The 13136-nt window shown below is 31.1% G+C and overlaps 1 protein-coding gene and 1 long non-coding RNA gene across 3 annotated transcripts in view; both read right to left on the minus strand.

The window, feature by feature from the left end:
• The window catches only part of LOC127741047 (uncharacterized), a 29446-nt gene extending 21708 nt beyond the window's left edge, over window positions 1–7738 (minus strand). The window contains exons 1-2 of the long non-coding RNA XR_008001898.1: window positions 7653–7738; window positions 7392–7564 (exon numbers count right to left, since the gene is read on the minus strand). This is a non-coding gene — a long non-coding RNA (uncharacterized LOC127741047). The remainder of the gene's footprint in view (window positions 1–7391; window positions 7565–7652) is intronic.
• A 1460-nt stretch (window positions 7739–9198) lies between these two features.
• On the minus strand, window positions 9199–11914 carry LOC107462251 (transcription factor TCP4). Of its 2 annotated transcripts, none has more exons than XM_021129388.2 (4): window positions 11645–11914; window positions 10527–11222; window positions 9740–10402; window positions 9199–9476 (listed from the first exon to the last, which is right to left on the minus strand). In XM_021129388.2, exons 2-3 carry the CDS (start codon window positions 10915–10917, stop codon window positions 9795–9797), a joined length of 999 nt encoding a protein of 332 aa, XP_020985047.1. In that variant the 5' UTR covers window positions 10918–11222; window positions 11645–11914; the 3' UTR covers window positions 9199–9476; window positions 9740–9794. The 2 variants fall into 2 exon arrangements, with proteins under 2 accessions (XP_020985047.1, XP_015936317.1); XM_016080831.3 differs by having other exon boundaries at window positions 10527–11269.
• Between the last annotated feature and the right edge of the window lie 1222 nt (window positions 11915–13136).

Here is a 13136-nt window from a genome sequence, read left to right on the forward strand (position 1 = left end):
GACTCAAAAAAGATTTGCAAATATAATTAGAATTTGCTGTCAGGATAATGAAGAGATACCTCAAAAATATGGGCTTAATAAAAATTTTCAGAGAAATAGAAAATATCAATTTAGAAAAAGAAAATATTATCCAAACCGGAGAAAATAGAGGTATTTTAGGAAGGAAAATAACAATAAAAACAAAAGACAAAAAAATAACTATTGCCCAAATAAAAAAGAAAATTGTAAGTGTTGGTATTGCCAAGAAGAAGGACACTATGTAAATAAATGTCCAAAAAAGAAGGATAAAAAGAATCTTACTAAACAAATAAAAATTGCTAAGTCTTGTTTCATGGAACCATTAGAGGAATCTGATGATAACTTAGACTATATTTTTGAATATGTCTCAGAAACAGACTCAGAGATTGAGTAATAATGCCACATTTATTACTATAAAAATAACAGAAAAGTTTATAAATGCTTTCATAGATTCTGGAGCAACACAATACTTTGCTGGTTCAAATATAAAACTTGATTGGAAAAAATTAAAGAAACCATTAAGAGTTAGAATAGCTGACAAATCAATACATAAAATTGACCAAAAAGCAGAGATGGCTGAAATTTTTATTCAAAATTATAGGTTCATTGTTCCATCTATATATATGTTAGATTCTGGAATAGATTTCATCATAGGAAATAACTTTTTAAAGTTATATCATCCATTCATTCAAGAATTAACATATATAGTTTTAAAAGCTCCACACGATTCTTCAATAAATCAAAAATCGAAAAGTATAAAAATACCAACCACTACTATAGATAAGATTCTAAAATTTAAAATATTTTCTATATTAGAGACATGTTATTTAAATTTATACTTTCAGATAAAAATTCCAAAAAATAATCTTGAAACAAAGATAGAAGAACTTCTGGATGAAATTTGTGCTGAAAATCCTTTAGATATTAAAAATACAAATAACGAATTAGTAAGCATTAAATTAAAAGTCCCTACAAAAGAGATAAATGTTCCAAATAAAATTCCCTATTCCGCAAGAGATAGAGAAGAGTTCTCATTAGAATGTAGAGATCTTTTGGAAAAAGGAATTATAAGATTAAGTAAAAGTCATCATGCGGCTCCATCCTTTTATGTCGAAAACAATAATGAAATTAAAAGGGGAAAACGAAGAATGGTTATTAACTATAAGAATATGAATGAAGCAACTATTGGTGATGCTCATAAACTTCCAAGAAAAGATTCTATTTTAGAAAAAATCAAAGGAGCAACTTGGTTTTCATCTCTTGATGCAAAATCAGGGTATTGGCAACTTCGTTTAGACGAAGAAACAAAGAAATTAACTGCTTTTACTTGCCCAACAAAAGAATCAACAAGTGTGTTACTCTATGAATGGAATGTATTACCATTCGGATTAAAACAAGCCCCAGGTATTTATCAAAGATTTATGGAAGAAAATCTAAAAGAGTTAAATGAATTTGTTTTAGTATACATTGATGATATACTAATTTTTACAAAACAGGATAAAGAAGAATGGAAATGGGATGAAAAAGATAGTATGCAAATTCAAAGAATTAAAGAATTATGTAAAAAATTTCCAGAAGAAAATGACTACTTAATAGTAGAAATAGATGCTTCAGACATAACCTGGTCAGGTTGTCTAAAAGCTAAGAAAGCTATAAAAAGTTTGGAACAAGAAAAAGAATCACTAGATTCTAAATATCCCCCAAAGGAATTACTTTGCAGGTATATTTCAGGGACTTTTACTCCAACAGAACAGAGATATACTACTCATGAAAAGGAAACTCTGGCAGCAATTAAATCTCTTAAGAAATGGAAAATTGATTTACTACCCAGAGAATTTACATTAAGGACAGATTCAAGTTACCTAACAGGTTTTATACGATATAATTTAAAAGTTGATTATAATCATGGACGATTGGTAAGATGGCAATTATTTTTGTTACAATATCCAATGAAAATTGAATATATTAAGGGTGACAAAAATGTTATTGTAGATACATTAACGAGAAAATGGAGTTCGTCTACAACGCATTAGATCAAGAAATTCAAAAATATGAACAAGAACTCGAAAAATGCAAGCATTGTCAGCAAATAAGGACACAGATCCAATCCCTCAAGAAGGCCATTGAAGCAATGAAATCAACACAACAAGCAAAACCAACAGAGTTCAGCCAGCTAAGTGTGGTGGACAAATCAGGTGAAGAAAAAATTTCAGAAAATAAAACAATTGCTAAAATCATTAAAAAATCCACCCAAGATAAAAAATATTATGTAATTTATAATGGCCCCATGAAAGGAGTATATGATGCCTGGGAAAAAGCAGCACCATTCACACATCAATCAAGGATAATTCATAAAAGAGGGTTTCTAACACTGGAAGAGGCAAAGGAATCCTTCAGGGAATATGAAGCTCTCCATCCAGAGCAAACCCTAAAAAGAGTAGATAAAGCTCCAATTCAAACTCAGAGAACAGGGATAATAAGAAACATTCCTACAAGGGCTGAAATCAAGGAAAAGAAAAGGGTCTGTAGATCAAATCTCAGAAAAACCCTTAACATGGTCTTGAATTGGACTGAAGAAAAAAGGGCAATTTTGGGATATTATCCTATTGCCAAAGAACAGCTAACAAAACTGGTTATATTTCCAGAGGCTTCCCCATCTGACACCTATCAGTTTTTCCAGTATGGATTGATTGATACAATTTTAATTTTTAATGATCTAAAAATTATTAGTGAGTTTCCTGCAGGATTTGTTGATGCAGTAAAGAGATTTAAAAATATGATTGACAGTGTAAATCCAAGGGATATATCCATAAAATTTATAAACAGTCAACCTATTTTTAATGAAGAAGAAGAATGCTTGGTTCCAGCACACCAGTAATATTCATGTCCGTCTTTCCAGAAAATTTTCAACCAATTGATCAGATTCAAGACTTAACAATTTACAGTCATGAAGGAAGACTAGCCAGCACACTAGCAAGGGTCTTCGAAAGAACTCAAAAGATAACAAGGGAATCTCATACAAGAATCAATTATAAAAGCAGAAATACTCTGCTTGTGTCTAGTAAAAGAAATGAAATTGAAGAAAGAGAGATGAGACTCTTGGTAGAGTTTGAATCTGCATTCTACAATCTATCCGGGCTCTTAGAAAAACTCCCTGAAGGGATAAAAAGGAATCTCTGCCATTTGATAAAAAACAGAGAAGACCACAAGTGCCAGCTGTGTGTCTCAGAAATATCTGAAGAAAGTAATAATGAAATAGGATCCACCCACATGATAAAAGAAGAAGACAGCTCATCCACTCACATAAAAGAAGAGGACAGCGCATCTGAAGCATCTCTCGACATTATTGCATAATGACGTAAGCGCTTAGGTCATAGAGCACCAACAATGTAGCTGGTGTAAGATAATAAACAATGACGTAAGCAATGACGTCATAAGAAGGGTAAGGATGTGAATTGTCCATCAGACCCAACCATTATAAATAGATTGCTTAGGCAATTGTAGAAGGTATCAGAAAACAGAAAGCAGGAGGCTAAGAGTACTCATATGCTAGGAGAGCAAGGAGGAAGCTGCCGAGGCGATTCTGTAGTCTGAAAAAAGAATTCCCTTAGGAAAAAATAGTTTTAAACTCACCTCTGGAGTTAATATCTATAATCTCCCCTCTGGAGATAAAAACATCTTATGTAAAATATACTAAATAAAGGAAGTTTTTTTCCAGAAAGGTACGCCCTTATCCTAATCTCTTAGTTATGAATTATTTAGAAAGTTTAGAATTAACGGAAGAATCTGATTATTATAGATTATCTGCCTTATTAGATAATGAAAAACAGGCTGTTCTAAAAACAGAATTAAATCTCAAATCAAATGAAAATTTTAATAAACAAAATCTTTTAAAAGAAGTTTTTAATAGAAAAAATATAATATACTATGAAAAAATTCAACTTGAAGCCCCTGTAAAAATAAAATCTGCTAATGGAGAACTTGAAATAGCCTTGATAAATGATGAAGAATTAAGTAAACAGATTGAGAAAATCAAGGATCAACAGATATGAAGAATTGAGTAAACATATTGAGAAAATTAAGGATCAACAAAAAAGATCTAAAATTGGATGGATTCATATTAGTACTATACAAGTCTTAATTAAATCTACATATATGAAAGGAATTAATTCACCAATAAACTTAGCAATCTGTGATAAAAGAATTACTGATGACCCAATAGATCAAATAATTGGAATTGTTCATGCAAACTTGGCAAACGTAAATGTTAAATTCAATGCCCATCTTGAATACGCTATACCTTTATCAACTGAAAATCTTGGAAGATCTATAAGCTTAGCTTATAAATTTCACAGAAAGAATCTAATGGAACAAGATGATGAACCATTTTCAATTACATATGCAATAAATTATGCTTTAACAAATAGCTATCATAATATAATATTTAAAAACAGAGAAAGAATTTATGTTGATGAATTATTTCAGAAAATTGTAAAAACAGAAATACCAAAATATAAAGTTATTGAAAACCCAGTTCTATTATTAAAAGAACCATCAGGAAAATTAATTTCATCGAATTTTCAAATAAGAGAATCTAAAATTAATAGCCCTTTAAGTTTATCTAAGTTAAAAATTAAAGAAGAAAATTCTGAAATAAAAGAACTAACAAAAAAGGTCGAAAAATTAAATGAAACCCTAAACACTAAATTATGACAATAAATAAAGAAGAAATATATGTAACTTATCAAGACAAGAAACAAAAGCTATTTGAAAGAAAAAATCGTTTGAATTATTTACAGTTTTCTGAAATAAATCAAAGAGCATTGGAAGCCCTAAAAATAATCTATGACAAGTTGAAAAGAGAAGTTGAAGAGCTAGAGAAATTAATAGAATCTTTAGAAAATAATGATGAATCAATGATAGAGTTTGCAGAAATTTTAAAATAAATAATGAAGCATAAAAAGATTGAAAAACCGGAAAATAAAATAAAAAGAAATAGGACGAGAAAATTAAAAGGTAAAATAAAGGAGTATAAAAGGAATTAAACAATCTTCAGATTGAAATTGATGATCTTATAATAAAAAGGATAGAAACAAGAATAAATATAAATAAGTTGGAATTAAACTTAAAAAATTTATAAATGCCTGGAAAATCATATTATGACTTAAAAGAATTAAAGCTGTTGAAAGAAAAAATGGAGAATGAAATTGAAAAATTAAACAAATATTTAGAAACAGGAGAAAGTGTAGAAATAAAAGAAGTTATTGAAGATTTGAGAAATTATATTAAAGAAAAAGACAAACAGATAAAAAATTTTATATACAATAATCCATGCAAAAAAGAATATTATAAATTAAAACAAGATTGAAAAGTTATGAATCAAAATTAGTAATAACTGCAAGAGAAATAGTAGAAATGGTCAATACTTTTTATCAAAATCCTTTAAATAAAGCACCTATACAAATTATAAACTTATTCAAAGTAAAATATGAAGAATTAATAGAAATTTCGAAAAAGAAATTAAAAGAAAAGCCAGAAATTAAAAGTTGGTATCAGAGCCAAGTTAACGATTAAGGGTAACACTTTTTCTTTAAGCAACACTTTTAGTGATGCACTTTTAAATCAATAACAAACAAAAATCTATAAATCTGTACCAAAACACATCTATACACTAGATGGACCCTTTAACATAATGTTGCTCAAAATTTTGACATTACAGTAATATTTAAACTATTCACTTATATAAACACTTCTAATAATATCTTTGTGCTGCGTTTGTTTGATGAGACACAGACACTAATACATAGATATAGTGTAACGGTGGTATATATTCATTGTTTGTTTGCTGAGACACGAAATTTTGAAGGATACATTGACATACAAACATACATAAAATACATGTATTTGGTGTCCTTCAAAAAAGATAAAATACGGAGACACATTGATGAGACACAAATATTTATTCTTTTATCTTTAGTAATTTATTCTTGTCTTTATTCCATTAGTGATGATATAAGGATAAAATTGATATTTAGTTTATACTGTATATCTTATTTAGTATCACCAAACACAATAAAAAAATTTGTGTATTTTTGTGTATATGTCTCTTTATATATTTGTGTTTATGTACATATATTTAAAAGACAATAAACAAACATAGTCTTGGAGCACCAATACATAATCTAAGTGACGTATAGTGTAGCTGATAACTGTGTTTGGTTTGTGTACATGACTTGAAATATAGATGTTAAAGACTTAGATGTAATATGATACAAAATTTTCAATTTATTTAATAACAAAAATGCTAGTTATATATCAAAATTAGTTACTAAAATTAATCATTATATATATATATATATATAGTTTAACTTATTTTAATATGTATTATATATTTTAATATATATTTTACGTTAGCGACTAATTTTAGTAACTGATTTTAAGTACACTTAACATGGTTGATTTAATAATTACATAGATTGAACATTATGGTTCTTCTTTATTTTTTTGCAAATAAATTATACAGCTTCTAATTCTAAGCATTACAGACTCACTCATACTACACTCACACACATCATACTTAAGAGTTTTATCTATTACTTAATCTAGTCAGGTCTCTATAAGACATACACCATAACCACTAGACCAAAACCTTAGGTGTTTTTTATCCATTCTAAATTTTCAAATTATTAATTTTTTTGGTTTAGCTTAAAGTGTAAAACCCAAAGAAGACAACAGTACTCAGGCCCAAGTTTACTTTTGACGATGAATTCTCATCCTGTCTAACCGAACCGAACTTCCATGCAAAAAAAAAGATCCGAACTCATAAAAAATATAACAATAATAATAAACCGCCCAACGGCCCAATACACTAAGCGAATAAAATATGGACAAAAAAGAAAACTCAAACCTTCTTTAAGACATGTTTAGTTAAATACTTCAATACTCTAAGAGATTGTCCTGGAGCTTCTTCTCTATGGGTAAAGTTTTTAAATCCTAGCTCTATCCCTATCTTTTTTTCTGGCCAATTGCAAGAGTGGATGAAACTTAACTTAGAGAATGAGTTGGGAAATTCAATTCAAGAAAAATGGAAGGATTATTTCTTTATCACATGCTGGTGGCTATGGAAATGGCGATGTATAGAGATCTTTTCTCCCCCAAATAAGAGGCCTCACAACACTCTTGATGTTATCAAAATTCAAATACAAAGAAACATAGAAGTTTGGAGAAAATTAAAGCTCGTAAAATATTATAAAACAGAGAACATCCAAATAAAATGGCAACCACCTCTTTAAGGTTGGGTTAAACTCAACACAGACGGATCAATAAAGGCAACAAATTCTAAAGCATCTTGTGGAGGGCTACTAAAAACTAACCTGGGAGAATGGATCGGCGACTTCAAAACTAGATTGGAGGACTGTGATGCTGATCAAGCTGAAATATGGGGGATGCTCCATGGCCTCCGTTTGGCATGGGATATGGGTATGCGCAGAGTGATAGTTGAGACTGATTCAAAGATAGCATTCCAGTGTATAGAAGAAGTTCAAACCTGCAATAGGAATATCGTGATTAGAGAGATAAGAGAGATGAAAAGGCCATGGAAATTGGAATTCAAACTTATCTATCGCGAAGCTAACCGCTGTGCTGATTGGTTAGCAAGGTCTAATGTGGATAATAAAGAGTTTTGCTTCATGGATCTTCCTCCTGAAGAGCTTATTCCACTTCTAACGGAAGATTTGAATGGAAATTTTGTAACCCGTTCTATAGAGTTATGTTATAGTTAGTGTTTTTTTTTCCTTGGGCTTGGGCCCCTATTTTATACCAAAAAAAAATACTTCAATACTTTCAGTTAGTGATAAGTGATCTTTATCTTGCAACAAGTACGCTCGAATTCGAAACTTGGCTGAGACCGATGGTAGATGAAAATCCTTTAGTGTACGTTGAAAAAAATAAACTTCAATATTTCATAAAATACTTATTGAATGCCAAATAATTTAAGTAGCAAAAGATGCATTATCATTTATTTTTGCAAAAATAGACAAGTGATATTTTGCCCAAGTTTGCATCAGATACCCAAACACTCTCTATTAAAAAATGAAACAAGTCTTAATTTCCCTACTTGATTAAATCCATTTCATATATCTCTATTGAATAGCATAGTTTTTTCTTTTAGCAAAATATTTGATAACAAAAGAAAAATAGGCAAAAACAATCAAAATTAATCTTATTTAATTTTTATTAATTGCTGTAACAATAAATAAAAACTAAATAAAATAAGTTTTAGTTGTTTTTTTCTCTTCCTAATATTATCGTTTTTTGAGTATACAACTAAATTCAACCTGTCACACCCTTCACTTATATTTTCCAATTGTAATCCAAATTAGAGTCCTATTCTTGCATAAAACAAGAAGTGTCACTGTATTAGTATAAATTATAACCATCCATAGCTTGATTATAGACATAGAATAGAAGGTGCTAGTTTCTTAATTAAAGTTTGTGAATTTTGTGATATATGGTTGAAGTCAACATAATCAAAGCTCTAGCAAGGTAGGAATAGGATCGGCATTAAATTAATTTGTACGGTTTTATGACTCAATTGATGATACTTTCGTGTGTGAAGACTGAAGAGGGGCCACACGTTACTATTGAAAATACGCCTAATCAAATTCTAATTTATTTCAATAATTTTCACTTTTTTTTTCTGGTAACATATTTACACAGTTGGACTATGATGCTCTTGAAGAGAACGAAGGATTAACTACTATTAAATTATTTTGCAGATTTTACATGTGCAAATTATTAATCTAAAACAGATATATAATTTTTTTTTCTCACTTTACTAATATAAATAAAACAACAGATAACTAATGATTTGAATAACATCAATGAAACTAAGTTACATGCAAAATGCAATGGACAGTTTCATTGGTAGAGGCATAGAGCTACTTGAAGTTGAAGGAGACACAGAATGACAGAAGAACACATTGCAAAATTGTTCAAGAAAGTGTGATTTCTAAAGTGATCCTTTAAACATTGTACTTGGGTGGGGCAAGGATAAAAGAAACCAAAATCTTTTTCTACTAGAGGAAGATAATAAATTAATAATAAATCAAAACCAAACCAGAATCTTTTCCTCTTGAACTACTCTATTCTCAACACTAACACAAGCAAGAGAGCTATAAATGACCAAGGAATCCACCTCAAAGCCCTATATTAATTGAGCAAAGTTTCATGAAGATATAATTACACAAATTTATCAAACAACTTTTGAAGGAACCCCCTGTTAATTATAGAAGGGGGGAAAACACCAGTGTAATTGGCCTGCAATAAGGGAAAGAAAAGAAAGCCATAAAAAAGGAAGTCGAATCCAACCAGACAAATTTGAAAGTCTTGTAGATGATCAAAATGTGCCCATCATCTTAATCTTCCCCCAAGATTGCAAATCTAGTTAGACACTGCTCCTGCATGACAAGATTCATAAGACATAAGAGGAATCCAGAAAAAAGTACTTAATTTTCAGTATTGCATAAAAGGAAACAATTGATTTTGACGAGTTTTCATTATTTGTTCTATTAAATAAAGAAAAGCTCAAAAAGATGACATCTTTGTGCAAATCTAATGAAGTGGTCCCTTTCCCTTTTCCATTTTCCCTTGGATGGAATTGTTTAACATCAATGGTCCAAGAGAGGAAAAAAATAATGGGGATTCAGTGAAGTATTATTACCTGATACTGATAGATAGGGAACACTGCACCATTGTGAAGTTCAATGCTTTTGGTGTCAGTGATGTGAATTAGGAGAAGCAGAAGATGAAGGCCTGTCAGAACCAACACCATGGCTCTCATCTTCACCTATTGAAGCTTGGTGTTGCTGCTGGATTGGCTGAGACTTGTGGTTGTGGTGATGCTCGTTAGAAGAAGCCATTTGAGGAATCTCACTCCAAGGGCGAAGTGATGGTGAGAAACTGGACTGAAGGGTACCCCTTTGTTGATGATGAGAAAAAGCAGAAGAAAAACCAGGTGAATTCACCATGAAACCGGAACGGTTCATGTCGGCTTGCGTGCCTCCGGCATCACTGTTCCAGGCCACCATTCTCTGGTAGTTAGCAAAGAGAGTTTGGTCATTTGAAGAAGGGTTTTGATGATCTGCACCACCTCCTTGTTGTGACTGTCCATGATGATGAATTAGGCCAGAATCTTGGAAAGAATGAAGGGAAAGTCCAAGATCCTCTGAGGAGTTGTTGGTCCTTGAGATTATCTCAGGAGGGTAGCTCTGGAAATTGATGGAGGAAGCAGCAGACGTTGTTGGGAAAAATGCTATGCCACCATCAGTGTCAATAGGTGAAGGAATGAATGCTGAGTGGTGGTGTTGGTTTTCAGGGTCTTCACCTATATGTCGCACAAATATGAATACAAGTAAATTAGCTTGAAATTAAAAAACTACAAAATTATAAGGTAGCAGTTTTTATTTGATGCATATATGCATAAAATAAGCATAATGTTAGGTTCTTACCAAGTTGCCTTTGAAGCTGAAAATTGTAACCAGAAGACTCTGATTGTTCTGCAATTGCCATGTCAGTTGATCCTCCATTCTGCTCCTCCTCCACCTCATTGGTAGTGGGAGGAGGAGGAGTAGGCTCCCAAGGAGGGAGCTCGGCGAGTTTGTCGATGGCTGCTTTGGCCTTCTTGATAAGCCAGTCCACTGCCTTGCTTGGCCTGTCATAGCCAAGCCTGTCTTGGACATCATAGAATTGGATTGCAGTGTGTGCCGAGAGCCTAACTCGACGGTCACGCGGCCCTTTCGCCGTGTAAACCTTGCTGTGTCGATCTTTCCGGCCGGTGGATCGAACAATGTGCCCACCTTGGACTTGAACAATCTCTCCCCCAGTGCTCTTCATTCCCATAATAACTCACCACTTTTATATGCTATGTGGTTTGATTCAAACAAGGTTCTTCTTCTGTTCTGTCTCTGAGCCTATTTCATATATCATATATGGGGTGTTTTGTGCTCAAAATTTTGGTGATGAGAATTCAGATTATTTTTCCCTTCTTGAAATTGGGGTTTGGGTTTGTTATAGGTTTTTGTTGTGGATAGTACTCTTTGGATTTGGTTCCTTTCTAACTCTAAATTGGTGTTTCTTCTTGTTGAGCTTCATCTGAATTTTCTGATAGCTCTGCCACTTGCTGCTGATTCCAGAAAGAAACAAACCTGCAATTTCAATCTCTCAAGATTCCCTGTCCACTAGAGCAATACCACTACCAAATTCCAAAATCCAAAAAACCATAGCATGTGAATAAAAATACACACAACAAAACAAAAACTAATTTAACTCATTTGCTTTCTCTTACGTATTTCATCAAATGACTCATATGCATACATCATTTCTACAACTGCAACTACAACAACATAGAGTAAAAAGGACATAGTAAAAATAAAAATTAAACTTTATGATAGAGTTCAGAAGAATATGCAGTTTTTTGTTTTCTTTTCTTTTCTTAATTTCTCCAAATTCCAAGCCTTGAAACTGAATTGTACTAACTGGGAAGTGGGTGTTAAAAAACACATGGGTTCAGAAGGCTTGCAAGAGATTCAAAGTAGAAAAAAAAGGAAAAGAAGATAATTTGTGGTACCTTTGGTTGAGAGTATGAGAGAGCTGGTTGATGGTTCTGCAAAGCGTGGGAGAGTGTGATGAGTGAAGAGATTAAAGATGTTTTGGTCGTTTTATTTTTAGCCCCACAAACGCAAATGTTGTTGCAAGTGTAAGAAAGAAAGAAAGAAAGAAAAGAGGTTAGTTTGTTGTCACAAACCCCAAGCTCTTTTTTTGAGCCATGTTCTCAAAAGTATATTATTTTGAGAAAGAGTTTTAGTGTATAGTTGTTGGTAGTGATGAAGTATGATTAAGGGGGATGGTGTATGATGGAGAGGTAACTCTCAATCACCATGTCTTCTACTTGTATTGTACCCACACCTTTTTGAACCCTTTGATAATGACATCTAACAGCTTTTCTTTGATTTATTTCCTTCCTATTTCTAATTTTCTTTTTTGTGCTTCTCTTTTTCCGAGTCCATTTGGTTTGAAATTAAGAAAAATTAATAACCATAATTTAATTGATTTGAATTGGTTTGTATTTAATTTATAGGTGGATCAAACCAATTTGAATCGATAAAACTTGGGTTGGATTAGTTCGGATAATTTAATTATATCTAACTGAAAATAAAATTTAAAAAAATAGGAAATTTTTTTATAATATATAATAGTAAAGAAATAAATAGCAATACATCATTAATTTGTATTTAAATAAATATTATAATTTGGTACACTTTAATGTTATATTATTTTTTACTTTTTAAAATTAAATCAATCTAATTAAAAATTAGATTGATTTAGATTTTACAACTTTAGAATTAATGTTCGAACCAATTAAAAACGGGTTTAATTGGATATAATCCAAGTATATTTGATTATCCATTGAGTATATAACTAATATAATCGAATCGAGTCAATTTTAGTTGGATAATCAGATTATCCGAACTTATAAACATTCCTTTTTTTGGTTCAATAAGAAGGAAATTGTTTTGACATAAGTTTGTAAATTTTTTTTTTTTGTGAAATATGATCGATTTGTGTATTTATTATCAAAATTAAAAAAAATATTTTTTAATATATGAAATTTGATTCATTTTTAAACGCTTTTTGTTAAAATTTAAAATTTAATATTTAAAATGATTTTTTTTAAAGTGGATTAGTATTTGTCATAAAAAAATTTTACTTTTGAACTTTTAAGGAATATAAAATTAATAAAAAAAAATGTGATGTGTGCGTGAAGATAACATACTTCTCATAAAGATTGCACACTCGTCGTTATGTTGCCATGTTCTATATATATATTATAGCTTTTGAAGTCATGGCCTTTAATTTTTACTGTAAACACTGGTGAAAAGAGAAAGCTTAACTAGAAAAAGGTGCAGCATGCATTTACCAGAGTCCTGTTGATTCTGTGATTTTTAGCAACTTGTGTGGATACTTATTAATTGTTCCATGAATTTAATCCACCAAATGCAAATTTAATGCCAAATCACAAAAAGCTTTGAGACAGTGTCCTGCAGGCTAAATTAATTATC

The sequence above is a fragment of the Arachis duranensis genome, chromosome 8 (assembly GCF_000817695.3).
Source record: "Arachis duranensis cultivar V14167 chromosome 8, aradu.V14167.gnm2.J7QH, whole genome shotgun sequence".
Classification (NCBI taxonomy): domain Eukaryota; kingdom Viridiplantae; phylum Streptophyta; class Magnoliopsida; order Fabales; family Fabaceae; genus Arachis; species Arachis duranensis.

Coding starts and splice junctions, on each gene's coding strand:
- LOC107462251 (XM_021129388.2), bottom strand. CDS start 10,917: ATGGGAATGAAGAGCACTGGGGGAGAGATTGTTCAAGTCCAAGGTGGG. Junction 10,403..10,526: donor TCAGCTTCAAAGGCAACTTG/GTAAGAACCTAA, acceptor TGCGACATATAG/GTGAAGACCCTGAAAACCAA.